This window comes from Chelonoidis abingdonii, chromosome 3, assembly GCF_003597395.2.
Source record: "Chelonoidis abingdonii isolate Lonesome George chromosome 3, CheloAbing_2.0, whole genome shotgun sequence".
NCBI classification, from domain to species: domain Eukaryota; kingdom Metazoa; phylum Chordata; order Testudines; family Testudinidae; genus Chelonoidis; species Chelonoidis abingdonii.
In genome coordinates, this window is record NC_133771.1 from 144,561,998 (window position 1) to 144,575,226 (window position 13,229).

Consider the following 13,229-nt stretch of genomic DNA (forward strand, 5'->3'; position numbering starts at 1 on the left):
CTGTGTTTTTTATACTAAAGCAGGATGTAGTGGTGTGTAAAATTTCTGATACTCTCCTTTTTGTCATCTCTTTACCAGTCCCTTTATTCTCTTTTTCTAAAAATATATATTTTTATTTCTCCGGAACTCCTCTCAAAGTGGTTAAGGGCACCTAATGAGTAGCACCAAAACAAAAACAAAACAACTTTGACTAAACAAAGGGGCAAATTTCTACTGGCTTTGTACTGTGCCTGACCACAGAGGGGGCAATTTGAAAGTCAACTTTTTTTGTTAAGATCAGGTTCTAGTCAGCAAACCCAAGTCCTACTTCTGAAACTCCCCGCATTTCCCAGGTAAGTCTATGGCGCAAGGAATGCTGATTAATCATGTTTTAAAACATTCAGTGTCCAGCAACATGTTGGGTACAAGTGTAAAGATTTCTATATGGTTACCATGATTAAATTGTTCAGAGTTTCATCCACTGAAGTGCTTCAGTATTTTGCAGCTGAAGGACAGTGCTTTCTTCATTACACTATCATCAAAGAAGATGACCAAACAGTTTAATTGGCTAAAGTCCATTCAGGTTCTGACACATGTTGTAGCTTAGTCCCTATAGTGGCTTTACTTGGATCACATTTACTTTCGTGCCAGTGTGTTTGCTGCTGTTGTCCATTTGCTGGGTGTCATCACCAGTGATGATAAAAATGATTGAGGAAGAGCTAAAAGTCACTTTCTTCTTTGGTCTGACCCCAGCTTTCTGGGACATAACTATTGGTCTTATTGGCTTTTCATTCCCTAACACTGGTATTTCTTTCACGGTCCTCTGGAATCTTAGCAAGCGAAAGCACAAGAGCTGCAAAAGGCATCGTCGAAACTGCAAAGAGGAAAAATTAGACTCAAATTACACCTTTCAAAGCTCTCACTTTCAAAATGCGTCCAGTGATGACAATCATATCAAGTAGTTCTCAATGAATTGTTATACCAGTTTCTGTAGTTACCAACTGGTTTTGAATTATCAGGAGTAATGCAATGAACTTACTGGCTCCTCACTGGATACCTTTCCTCCTTATGCACCCCACACACTCAAATGAGCTGGAGGGGACCAACTAGCCGGTTGAGATCACTGTTACTCAGTTAAATATGTTGCCAGTAGAGGGCTCCATAATCCCTAGAGAACAGGAAAAGGAGGTAACAGGGAACTGGGTTGAGGAGAGACTGGGAGCTAATTGGAGAGGCTGCATGCAAGTGAGAGCAGTAGGCCAGACATAATAGCCTAGGAGCTGGCTATGGAGAGGGGGCAAGGCAGCCTGCAATGCTTGCCTTTCAGCTCTGAGTACTCTATGGAGGTGGTGTACCACAGCACTCAGAGCCACCCTGTGGTGGGGTTGGTTACTGTGCATATGTTGTTGTAGAAATAGTTCTAATAATTTTTTTTCATTAACTCAATATTGCCAACTTCAAATATTCAAAAATCATCAGTCAGGCACCCTGAAAAATCATGAGCTTGGCTTAATCAAGATTTTGGAGCCTCTACAGTTCATAATGCTACGTTTTTTACCCTACAACTATTTAAAAAAATATGAGTTTTTTTCCTGTGATTTGCATGGCTCCAGAAACTGGAACTTTATTAAACGCCAAATTTTATGGACTTGCAGTAACATCCCAATGGTTGGTAACAATGAACTAACTAATTTCTCTTTGAGTAAAAATAGTAGTGGAAAGGAAAACTATTAAATGCTTCCTTATACTAATGGATTTAGATCTGGGATGTGATCTGCACTCATCTGTCCCATTTTAAATGCAATCACTTAAACATGTGATTTGTAGTGCAAGATACTCCGTGGCAACTCTCCTGATTAGATAAAATTTTAAGACTTCCAAGAGTAGAACTGTGTTAAATATGGCCAATATGGTTTTACTTTCACCATAAATATGTGTACAGCACTTCCAAAACTTCACAAACCTGAAAAACTCTAAGTGAACTTGATTCCTGAGATAACTCATCAGTTTAACACAAAACAAATTAATTTGGCAACATCTTGGAGGGGATCTAAAGAAATCCTTGGAATTGTGGTTGGCCATTACCACAAAAACCATGCTCTGAAAAAGCCCAACACCCCTGCTTCAATTTCAGGACTTGGATGGGAGAGTCCTTGGTGGTCGATCCCTCAGCATTTTTAGGAGCTACTCTCTGCAATCATTTCCCCATCTTTGTATCCCTGGCAGGAGCGGCGCCAGGGTTTCTGGCGCCCTAGGCAGAATTTGGGGGCGGCATTTTGCACGCTCTCCACCGGACGCACGGGAGCCCAAGTGAGAGATCCTGGAAAACTTCATCTCTAAAAGGTAGCCAAAAGTCAGGGAAGGCCTTTCAGAAAACATTCATATTTCTCTTTTCTTTGTCACATTATGCTACTTCGTGTATATAGAGAACTGTGTATTGAAACTCTGCTTAAAGTAAACTAGGAAGTTTGTTTAGAGGGGTTCCAATGTGCAGGCTATTTCTAAATGATGCTTTGCTTTATAGTGGTGTTTATCTTTATTATGATGCAAGTGATTTTTCATAGAGATGCCTAGCTTCCTCACAGGTGTCTTTATAAATAGATTGATCTGTAAATCTCCATTTCCTTTTGTCCTGTAAAAGCTTATTCAGATAAGTTGGCTACTGCCACTATTGAAGTAGCCTAATGTTCAGAAGAAAGACTAGAAAAGAAGCCTATAAAATTAAATCTCCATACATTTTCTCATACAAAGCAAGTGTTTTCTGTTTTGTTCCCGTTTCAATTGCTCCAAAATGCAATTCGCTATGACTCACAAATTATTTTGACTGAACATCCTTCCATTGGAAAAATACCAAACTGGCAAAGCAAACATTCCACAGGAACATGCCACTTCTGACAAAATTTTCATTTTGAAAAGAATTGAAATTGGAATATTTTAAACATGTCAAAACATTCTATTTCAACATTTTCAGAACAGAATGTTTTCATTTTTCATTTTGAAATTACTTTTAATTTAGAAATATTGTATTTTATTTGTAAAAAAAAAAAAAAGGTTGAAGTCAAAATGAAATGTGTTTTTTTTTTTTTTAAACAAAACCTCTTGATTAGCCTGAATAAACTTCTGGAATAAACTTCATGAACAAAATTCAAAACTTTTGACTCTTTGCCCCAATTTGTGACAAAACAAAATTTTAAAATCTAGCAATTTTTTTAAAACAAAAATGTTTTTTTTCCCAGTCAGCTCTAAGGAACATCCTTATCTTAATATTAATGGATATACATTTGGTTACAATAATACTTATTTTTTTCATATAGAAGTGTTAATTCAGGAGTGTGTCATATCGATACTTTGTGTAAAACTTTCCATAGTCAAATATATGTGGTTTGTGGGTTTTTGTTTCAAAGCATCCATACCTCTTGGATTTCATTGCAGAAGTCTTATTTAAATTCATAGTAAAACCAAGATGCTGTGTTCTAGGGGATAGGACACTGGACTAAGGCTTAGGAAACATGGGTTTTATTCCTGGTTCTGCCATTGGCTTCCTGGCTGTCCTTGGGCAAATCACATCTCTCTGTGCCTCAGTTTCTCCATCTGTAAAGTGGGATAATGATACTGACCTCCTTTGTAAAGTGCTTTGATAACTTCTGATGAAAAGTGCTATACAAGAGTTAAGTATTATTATTTCCCTAATCCAATCTAGATTCTCTCACACACCCTAACCTGAGCACTGCAGCAACCTGCTAAACTATAAGAGTAAAGCAGAGGATGCTAAAATCCTAGATTGCTATAGCAGTTCTAAATTAAAGATGGATGTAGAGGTTCTGGGATGCTTCTGATCTGCGTCTAACTTCCCCTGAATCACCAAAGTTCTGGGTGCAATAAGGGTGCAATCTGGATACGTTTCCAGTCTGATCTGCTTTAAAGGACATACTGGGCTATATACTTTCAAACTTGGACACCTAACGTTTGGATATCTGTTTCCATATTTGGGATAGAAGCAGCAACAAATAACAGAGAGGAATGGAAGTGTCTAGTTTTTGCTGTTTGCCGCTGTTGCCATGGGGAGGATGTGATGTAATAATTCCATATTTTGTGCTCGGGTGGATATTTGGACACCTCAGTCCCAATTTCTGACCCTTTTGCTAATGAGAGTGATTAACTGCCCTTAATTTAAGTGTTCAAGTTTGAAAACTGGACTCCACATCCAGTATAATCCTCACAGCTGTGTCATATGCTTTCTTTGACTGCTCAGGTAAGTAAGTTTGTGATTAACCTACCTTTCTGCTCATGAAGATGTAGATGACTGGATTATATGCAGTGCTTGATTTGGCAAAGAAAGATGGGATAATAGCCACTGTTGGAGTTACAAGGTTGCTGTAGCCAGAAGCTACTAAAAGGGAGACCACTGCATAAGGCATCCAACAGATAAGGAATGTGGAGATCATTAAAAAGCACATTTTAGCCACTTTCTTTTCATATCTTAGGAGTTTGATCACTTGAATGGTCTGAAAATCTTCAACACAGCGAAGCTGCAGGGGGGGGGAAAAGGGAAAAGGCTGAAAACAAATGCAACAAATAGCTTTTGATTTTTCTCAGTTTTTGTTAATTCTCAATTCCCTAGCCTACAGTTTTTTAGGAGCAGAGACTATTAATCCCATTTTAAGACTCTTTAGTTCTTTTGCAGCTGAACAGGTGTTTTCTGCTCATTTAGGATGTATAGTAAATAAGGTGCAGACATAGTTTTAGGAGATACAGGAAAATGAATGTGCTAAAGAATAACATATCAAATGACCTCAGATTATTTTTTTTTTCATTCAAATGAAAGTATTTTAGGAAAGTAACATGCACCCATCCATTAACATAGAAAGTTTCTAGTCTCTGGCTGATGTTTTATTTCCTCAAATTTTGTATGAATATGTTAGTGCTGACGGAACAATCCTGGAAATTTATTTCTTCTATCTATATAGACTATGCATAGCATGAGAATTGCCAGTACAGTAGAACCTCAAAAATACGAACACCAGAGTCATGAACTTACGAGTCAACAGGACACCCTCCCTGTGGAACTGGAAGTAAGCAATCAGGCAGCAGCGCAGACAACCCCCCTCTAGCAAATACTGTATTGCCTCCGGGCTTTAGACCTGGGGCTCTGGGCTTCAGACAAGGGGGGTTGGGACTGCACCTGTTGCGGGGCGGGAGGGAATCCCAGGCACTGGGCAGGGGTGACTCTGGACTTCTGACCTTGGGAGCACCATGACTCAGGGCTTTACACCAGGAGGGAGCACTCGGGCTCGGGGCTTCAGCCTCATGGCTCCACTCCTGGCTTCAGCCCCGCTGGGGACTCCAAGGCTAAGCACTTCAGTCCTGCAGCTCCGTTGTTGGCTTCAGCCCCACATGGGGCACCAGAGCTCAGTGCTTTAGCTATGAAGGGGGGTGCCAGTTTCAGCCCCAGTGCTTGCCCCATAACTAGAGCCCTGGCACCTGCTGAAGCTGGGAATGGAGCCATGGAGACCCTCAAGCCTCTAAAGCCTTGTGCCCTAGTACTCCCATGGGACAGAAAACCTGAGCCCTCAGCTGGGAACCCTGGCACCTCAAGGATCAGAAGCTCTGATTCCCTTTTCCCCTCTCCCCTGCAGTTGCAGCCCCAACATCCCCCTCCCCCGTGGCTGAAGTCCATAACTTCTTGTTCAGAATTACGGAACATTTCAGAGTTATGGACAACCTCCATTCCCGAGGTGTCTGTAATGGAGGTTCTCCCGTACAAGATTCTCCATGCTGCCCTGCCAATTGATTTATAACCCTAACATGGTGGCACCACTTCTTGAGGGGAGATGATAGTTCATTCTCTATGCCACTTCAGCTCTCAGCATTAGCTGAGTGACTTTCAGGAGATGAGAAGTACGTGTGTAACACTCATACCTCCCTAATTACTATTATAGTTGTTTGATAGAGATGCTGGTCCACTGTAAACTGGACTGAGACTACCAAACTGAAACATAACAATTTCTAATTACGGCAGAGTGGGACTGAATTAAAACTGATGACCTGGATGTAGAATACTATCTGAACAAACATTCCTGATAGTAACTGCGATTCACAAAGAAGAGGTGTTTGGGTTATTGCCTCAAAAGACTGATGGCTCACAAAGTAAAAAGGATGCACTGGATACAAAAACAATGCATACCTACCGCAGGTCTCTAGCATTACTGAACAATAAGTCATCAAAGAGAAATTCCTATTGTTCCAATCAATGCTAGCATTAATATTTTATGTTATTGCTTTATCAAAGTAGGATTCTTTTTAGAGTCTCATGAGACTTTTTTATTTCAATACTTCTGACGTGGGAGGGGAGTGTATCTTATCTCTAGGTAATTTTTCTAATAGCATTCAAAATGAGATTCTGCTTTTCATGAAAGGGAACAGGAAAAAATGAGGCACATTAATGGAAAGTAAAGATACTACATGAGATAAGGAGCACTGTACGCTAGGCTGAAATTGTCAAAGTTGCCAAAGGGATTTAGATACCAAATTCCCATTAAAATGAATGGAAATTTGGCATGAAAATCCCACACTTCATGTACATTAACTTTTCTATCAGATATCTTAGCAATAAAACCTTGGACTATGTACATCTCCAATACCAATTACTCATTTACCTTTTAATTGAAATTATGCATTGCATATGCTGCTTGCTTGTTTCAACTCACCATTCGTATTGTATATAGAATATGGCCATAGCAATAGACCATGATCGCCACAGGTGCCACTAGGCAACCAAGAAAGAAAAAGAGCACAAAGGAGGCATCACGGGGTTTTTTTGACTGCCAGTCCACTGAACAACCTAGTCCATGTATCTCCAGTGTGTATCTGTTCCAGCCTAGAAGGGGTGCTCCTGTCCAAGCTAATGAGTACAACCAGATGTAGGTGATGGCCCTCCAGGACCAAGAGAAATCAATCACTTTTGCATGAACGACTCGAATGTAGCGCTCGTAGGCAAGAACAGTGAGGGTCATGATGGAAACAATTCCTGTAAGGAGAAATAAAGAAAGCTAATTGTGATCATTAAGTAGAGAGTCATGAACAACTACCCCACTAGTAGTCTGTCAGCAGGGGAAGCTTACCATCAGACACTTAATCAGACACTGCAAAACTACACATTATGGGTTCAATTCTGACATCTTTAAACCTATTGAGGGCACCTCCATCCACAAATAATTCCACCAATTTTATAGGGACTATTCAAAGCGAGTAAGAGTCTCAGAATCTAATTGCTGTGCAACTTTTGAACTTCACAGCCTATGCATGGCATAAGGAAGAGGAAGAAGGGTCCAGGATAATCTATATAGTCATAAATACAACTTAGTTAAGCAGGGGTTAATGTTGCAGGTACATTTAAGGGTAAAACCACTGCAAAAGAATGCTGTCGTAAACCACACCACCTATTAGAAACCCAGGAAATTCAGAGCAAAGACAAAATTTAAAAGCAATTAAAACATTTGAATGTTCTGAAAGGCACAGTTAAATCTCCCAAACAACATGAATGGTAGAATTCCAACTTTTGACAGCTGAACTGTCACAGAAGCTACGGTAGGAGTTTCAAAACCATATTTTTCTTTTGAATTGTTGGCACATTTCAAGCCCACACTTCTAATGAATGCAGCATGACAGGAGCCTTAGATTAAGGTCAGTACTGAACAGTGCATCCTACCAGCACTTTTGTTGTGACTTATTCTCTTCAATGGGAATTTTGCCTGTATTAAGACTGCAGGATTTGACTCTACGTGATTTGTGGAAATTAATGATCAGTGTCTATTTTATTAACATAGTGCAATCTTCAGTCAACCGAAGCCCTGTGCTACCACTGTTGATTTAGCAAGTGTGTCTCTTCTCTTAACAGCAAAGCCTAAACACAAATGTATTTATTTCATAGCACTCAGTATGGTTGGATGCAAATCTCTCTAATAGAATTTGCATATGTCCTTTCTAATAGGAAGAACGGATATTTTGTCATGCACATAAAATGTTTGATTTCTGCATGGAGATTTGTATTTATCGAAATCGTGCTTTTTTTTGCTGTGAGACTGTTGAACATGCAGGTTTTATTATTCCCTGAAATGGGAACATCTATTGTGCCCTAAATAAAATCTTCAAAGTTAATCATAGACAACCAAGGCTTAACCTTTTCCCAAAGTGAAAAAAACTTCAAGGATAACAAATATAACATATGTTAACAGTAGTCTCAGTAGGCACCATATTAAAATTAATTTTAGAGGAACATATAAGCATGTTTGAAGATAGATGTAATTTGTTGTCTCTGCTTTCGTGTATCCTGTGTTAAAGTATCCATCAGTAAAATATGTATAATACTAATTGGTTACCTCACAGCAGTACTGGGGGGCTTAATAAATGTTAGTAAGATGTTGTTTTAAGATCTCTGTAAGAAAGGTGCACAATCAATGCAGGTGGCGGTGGTGGTAATAGTAGTAGAATACATCCCTTAGAAGCAACGAGAGGTTCATGAACTTCAACTGATTAAAGCATGGTGGAAGAAGAAAGCACCAGATACTCTGTAGCTGTATTGGATGTGAAACAATGTAGCTCTCTTTTAGTATGAGCACTTCCTTTCTATGCTGGTATCTGCAAACTCATCATTAAGAAAACGAAGATGGTAGCTAGGACTGGACAACCATGTCTAGCACTTAAAAAAACGGGTACGTGGCCTTGACCCTGAATCCTGCACAATTTGTTTCTTCAGCAGATTCTTTGCAAGAAGAGTAGCTTTTAGCAGAGCAGAGGAGTGAAGTGATACTGGAAAATACAGGAGGTTATCTGGACAACTAGGAAGAAAGCTCTTTAATGACAGGTTCTTCAGGGCAGCGTATTTAATTTGGGATCAGGAACAAATTACACTGAAGAGCATGGGCTTCAAAAGAGCTTATCAGGAATTCAAAAAGGATTGTATGCTAATATCATATGGATTTTAGTTGCTGGGTGGAGCTTTGTAACCCCAGTGGATTACCCTGACGGGCCGCATGTGACTCGCAGGCCGCAGGTAGCCCACCACTGGTTTAAAGCGTTAGTAAGAAGCCATTGATTTGAGAGGCCCCAAAAATGACTCAAATAGAAGTTTTCTGAAAGATCTCACTTTTAATTAATTCCTGAACATATTAACAGATTTACTTGAGGATCTTTAGAAAAGTCAGTCTTAAATCAAAGATCACTTGCAGTAGGTTCTTCATACAAAGCAAAAAGAGTGAAGCCCTGTTCAAGTGTATATGGAAAGCAACCTTAACTGTGATAGCACTATCAGAATCTCCAGAATGTACATAGGCCATCAGAGTTACTTTCTGGATAACCCAGAACCCAGTGTGTACATCTATCAGCTTACCCTGGAAGCCTGGTCTGTTGAATCAAAGTAACTTTATATATAAAATAATCCTTTCAATCTGCTAGTGTCGGTGTAAACTGTGATTAACTGAAGTGAACAACTGGTTTCAAATATGCAGTTAAAAATAAAAGCACATGTAACTTTCCCTCCTTTGTATTCATCTTTACAATTACATATTCACTAAATTTAGTGCTTGCTTTTCATTTAGTTTACAGATTACATCCAAATTCTCTCCTGATGTATCATCAATAGAGTTTCTGAAATAAATTGTTTCTATTTCATTGTGAAAAGTTTATGGGCCTAATCCTGTAGTCTTTACTCAGGCAAAACTCATACTGAAGTCTTGTCTGTGTAAGGATGTGACCTGTAACTTTTTGTCTTTTAATTTACCTACAATATTTAGAATGCTTTCACTGTCAAGATTCTCCTTTGTATATTGGGCTTCAGCTCAGTTTAGTTCAACCATCCTTTTTTATCTTCAGTGGATTGTATTTTTCAAATGTTGTCATTAGACAGAGGATAGTTTAATTAATTTACATTTTAAGAATAAAGTCTCCATAGCCAATACATACTCCTGTATCTCTGCCAAATACTAAAGCTAAATCCTTGCATCATCAGGATTGGTGGAGCGAAGGCAGCTCACAGGTAAGAGGCTTATATGAAGGATTATGTTTTCAGCAATGTAAAAATGTTGATTTGCTGGATTCATCTATGCTTCAGAGGAACTTGTACCAGTTGAGTTTCACCTTCCCATTGGGGAAAATTTATCTGAGATAGGATGCTGAACTAGATGGATCATATGACGATAGCAAATGGGACTTAATGGAACATCCACCCCAGGAGTTAAAAGTTCCCTGCCTTTTTGTCATGATACTTCTGGAAAAAACATTGAGGGAAACATAGATCCATGATCGCCCTGATGTTTGATCAGAACATAAATCTGCATCAGATTATAGTTTCATTTAGGGTGATATTTGTATCTTCAGGTTAGAGAATAATGAAGAATGTATTGTGTCTGGAAGCTGGAACAAGGCACCTAAAAGCAGCACCACATGCCTTACCCAACTATGAATAGCTGAACTCTATCAGCCTCTTATTAGTCAAACACTAGCCACATCTGAGCATTAATAATCTAGAATTCTTTCCTCTTTTTCCACCCACATTTGCACAGACAGGTTTAAGCAAAACAAAGAGGATTTAGTTTTGTCTACCTCTCAAATAATGTCAAACCCTACTAAGTACCTAACTCCGTAATACTAAACAGATGAGAGGGGTTGGCAATTTATTCCTGATCTGGCTGGGTTATCTTCTAACAACCTGAAGTATAAGGATTGATGGCCTTTGTAATTATGTTTCAGCTAGTGACATTCCAGGTGCTATTCTTAGTCATACAAATGGCCTCGTGTTTTGAAATGTATTGGTAGCCTAGGTATACTGTGGATTAGCCTCTGTATACTGTGGGAATGAATTCTTCAGGCTAAATGTATTTTTGTGAAAAACTTAGTCCAGTGAACTGTTTCTTTCCCATGTTTCTATGCATAATTGTGTGTGAGTTATTTAGAGGTATGCTGGCTAGTCGGCCTATGAGTAAAAGTGCTCATAACTGTGCCAAACACCACATGCATGCATTTTTCACAGATCCTGTTCCCTGTGAGATAATCTAGCCTGAGTTGTTTCTTAGATATAGTACAGAACAATTCCACACTTCAAATGCAGTTAGCATTTTCCAGTATGTACTGTGTCTGCCTCAATGCCACGCTTCCCCTTGGTGCTGAACTAGCACTTAGTACATCATCTCCTTTAAGCAGCGGGAGTTGTTTTTAGACTCTCAAACTACTGATTGGTACTGGACAGCGAGAGGAGTGAGGGAGGAGGGGAAGAATCCTAATCACAGAACTACTAAAATTAAACCAAAAAAACGACATTTTTGTGGAGAGGACAAGATTCCTCAATTTGTTGATGATTCTATTAAATTCTGTATTCAGGGCTCTCCCTGTGGTGTTCCCCTACTTCAATGTGCTTAACTAGAAAATTGCCAAAATCCCATTACTCAGGTATGTTTCCTGTGTTTCTTTTCCCTTTCCTACTGTCTAAGAAAATATTCTTTATGATACTTTTACTGAGGGTGAAGAGGTAAGCCTGCACTCTGATCACACAGATATTATAATTGCATCCCCTGGAGATAGCTGATGGGGTAATTAAGCAATCAGATTGGAAAACTGGATGGGATAAGGAACCAATCCAGGCAGGAAGGAAATGGTGGGGTGGATCAGGGCTAGTGTTCCTTTTAGGTCCTGGGGAGAGGGCCAAAAAGTGCTGCCGGTGCTGCAACTAGACTGTTGCATGGGGATTGCTGGGGAAATGGGGGCAGGAACTTAAAATAAAAGGATACAGAATACAGTGACAGCACTACCTGGAGTTCATGCTGTTTCTGCGGGGGAAAATGTGGGAGGAGCCACACCCACTTGCAGACTCCACCCATTTGGAAGGCCAAACAGTCATCAAATGGTAGCAACCTCTGGTCAAAACATGAAACAACAACATGCTAATAAGATGCTTTACATCCCACTGGCAATCCCTGTCTGAGCTGGTTTAATTTAGCAAACAAATGTATATCAGAACATTACTTGGTGATACCAATAATGCATCACTGAGGATTTTCAGCAACATTTACTATTAAGTTCATTTCCTTCAATCAAAGCTAAACAGGTTGAAGAATATTCAAGAAATATTAGAATAAGGCTTCAAATATATTTTGTCTAGTGGCCCATTATCAAACAATTGTAGAATTAATATCCACTGTTCACTCCTATGAGCAATTAATTTGCTTCAGACAACCACTAAAGCTAAGAGTATATCGGGCAAGTTCTTTGCTGTCTGCAAGAAAGGACACGTCCATGAAGCTGTTTGGCAGACAGCATAAGTTTCAGTGGGAATATAGCTGTGAAAGCAGCATATGGTGACAGTGTGAGAGAGGTTAATGGAGGGCAATATGCTCTCAAATTGGGTAAGGAAGGGCTTCTATTTGAATAGCTGGTGAATCTATGTCAAATGGACTTTTTCCAGCCTACGACCAGATCTCGGCTTTCAGATGAATCTCTGGCAGTTTAGATCATCTAACATTTAAAGAAAAAAACTCAGCTTGTCTTAAATTTTTTAAAACAGGAAAAATTCCTTGTGAATTTAGTACAAGACCATTTGAAGCTTTTCAGGGTTTGAATAAAGTGCGTTTCACTCTTAGCAAACAGCCGTTTGTGGCATTGTTCTCCAAGGATATGTCTACGCTATGGAATTAGATCGATATTATAGAAGTTGATTTTTCAAAATTGATTGTATACAGTTGATTGCATATATCCACACTAAGTGCATTAAGTCGGCGGAGTGCATCCTCACTATTGTGAATCGCATCAACTTACGGAATGGTGCACTGTGGGTAGCTATCCCACAGTTTCCACCCATTGGAATTCTAGGTTAAGCTCCCAATGCCTGATGGAGCAAAAACATTGTCGCAGGTGGTTTGGGGTACATATCATCAGTCTCCCCTCCCTCCATAAAAGCAATGGCAGACAATCATTTCACGCCTTTTTTCCCACACAGATGTTGTCATAAACAGATAGCTAAGGGTTAATGTCTCTTTCACCTGTAAACGGTTAACAAACAACACTTGACCAGAGGACCAATCAGGAAACAAGGTACTTTTAAATCTCAAGGGAGGGAAGTTTTGGGTGTGGGTCCTTTGTTCTGTGTCAGTGTGCTCTCTAGGCTCTGAGGGTGATCACACTATCTCAAGGCTCTCTAATCTTCTGTTTCCAAGTTGTAAGTACAGATAGAAGAAACAATATAGGTTTTTACATTGTTTTCT

The 13,229-nt window shown here is 39.4% G+C and overlaps 1 protein-coding gene across 1 annotated transcript in view; it reads right to left on the reverse strand.

The window, feature by feature from the left end:
• Positions 1-275: 275 nt before the first annotated feature.
• OPN3 (opsin 3) overlaps positions 276-13,229 on the reverse strand; it is a 23,169-nt gene continuing 10,215 nt past the window's right edge. Inside the window, exons 2-4 of the mRNA XM_032771095.1 lie at positions 6,687-7,006; positions 4,257-4,508; positions 276-853 (exon numbers count right to left, since the gene is read on the reverse strand). Of these exons, the coding sequence (XP_032626986.1) occupies positions 590-853; positions 4,257-4,508; positions 6,687-7,006 (836 nt within the window). The 3' untranslated portion in view covers positions 276-589. The remainder of the gene's footprint in view (positions 854-4,256; positions 4,509-6,686; positions 7,007-13,229) is intronic.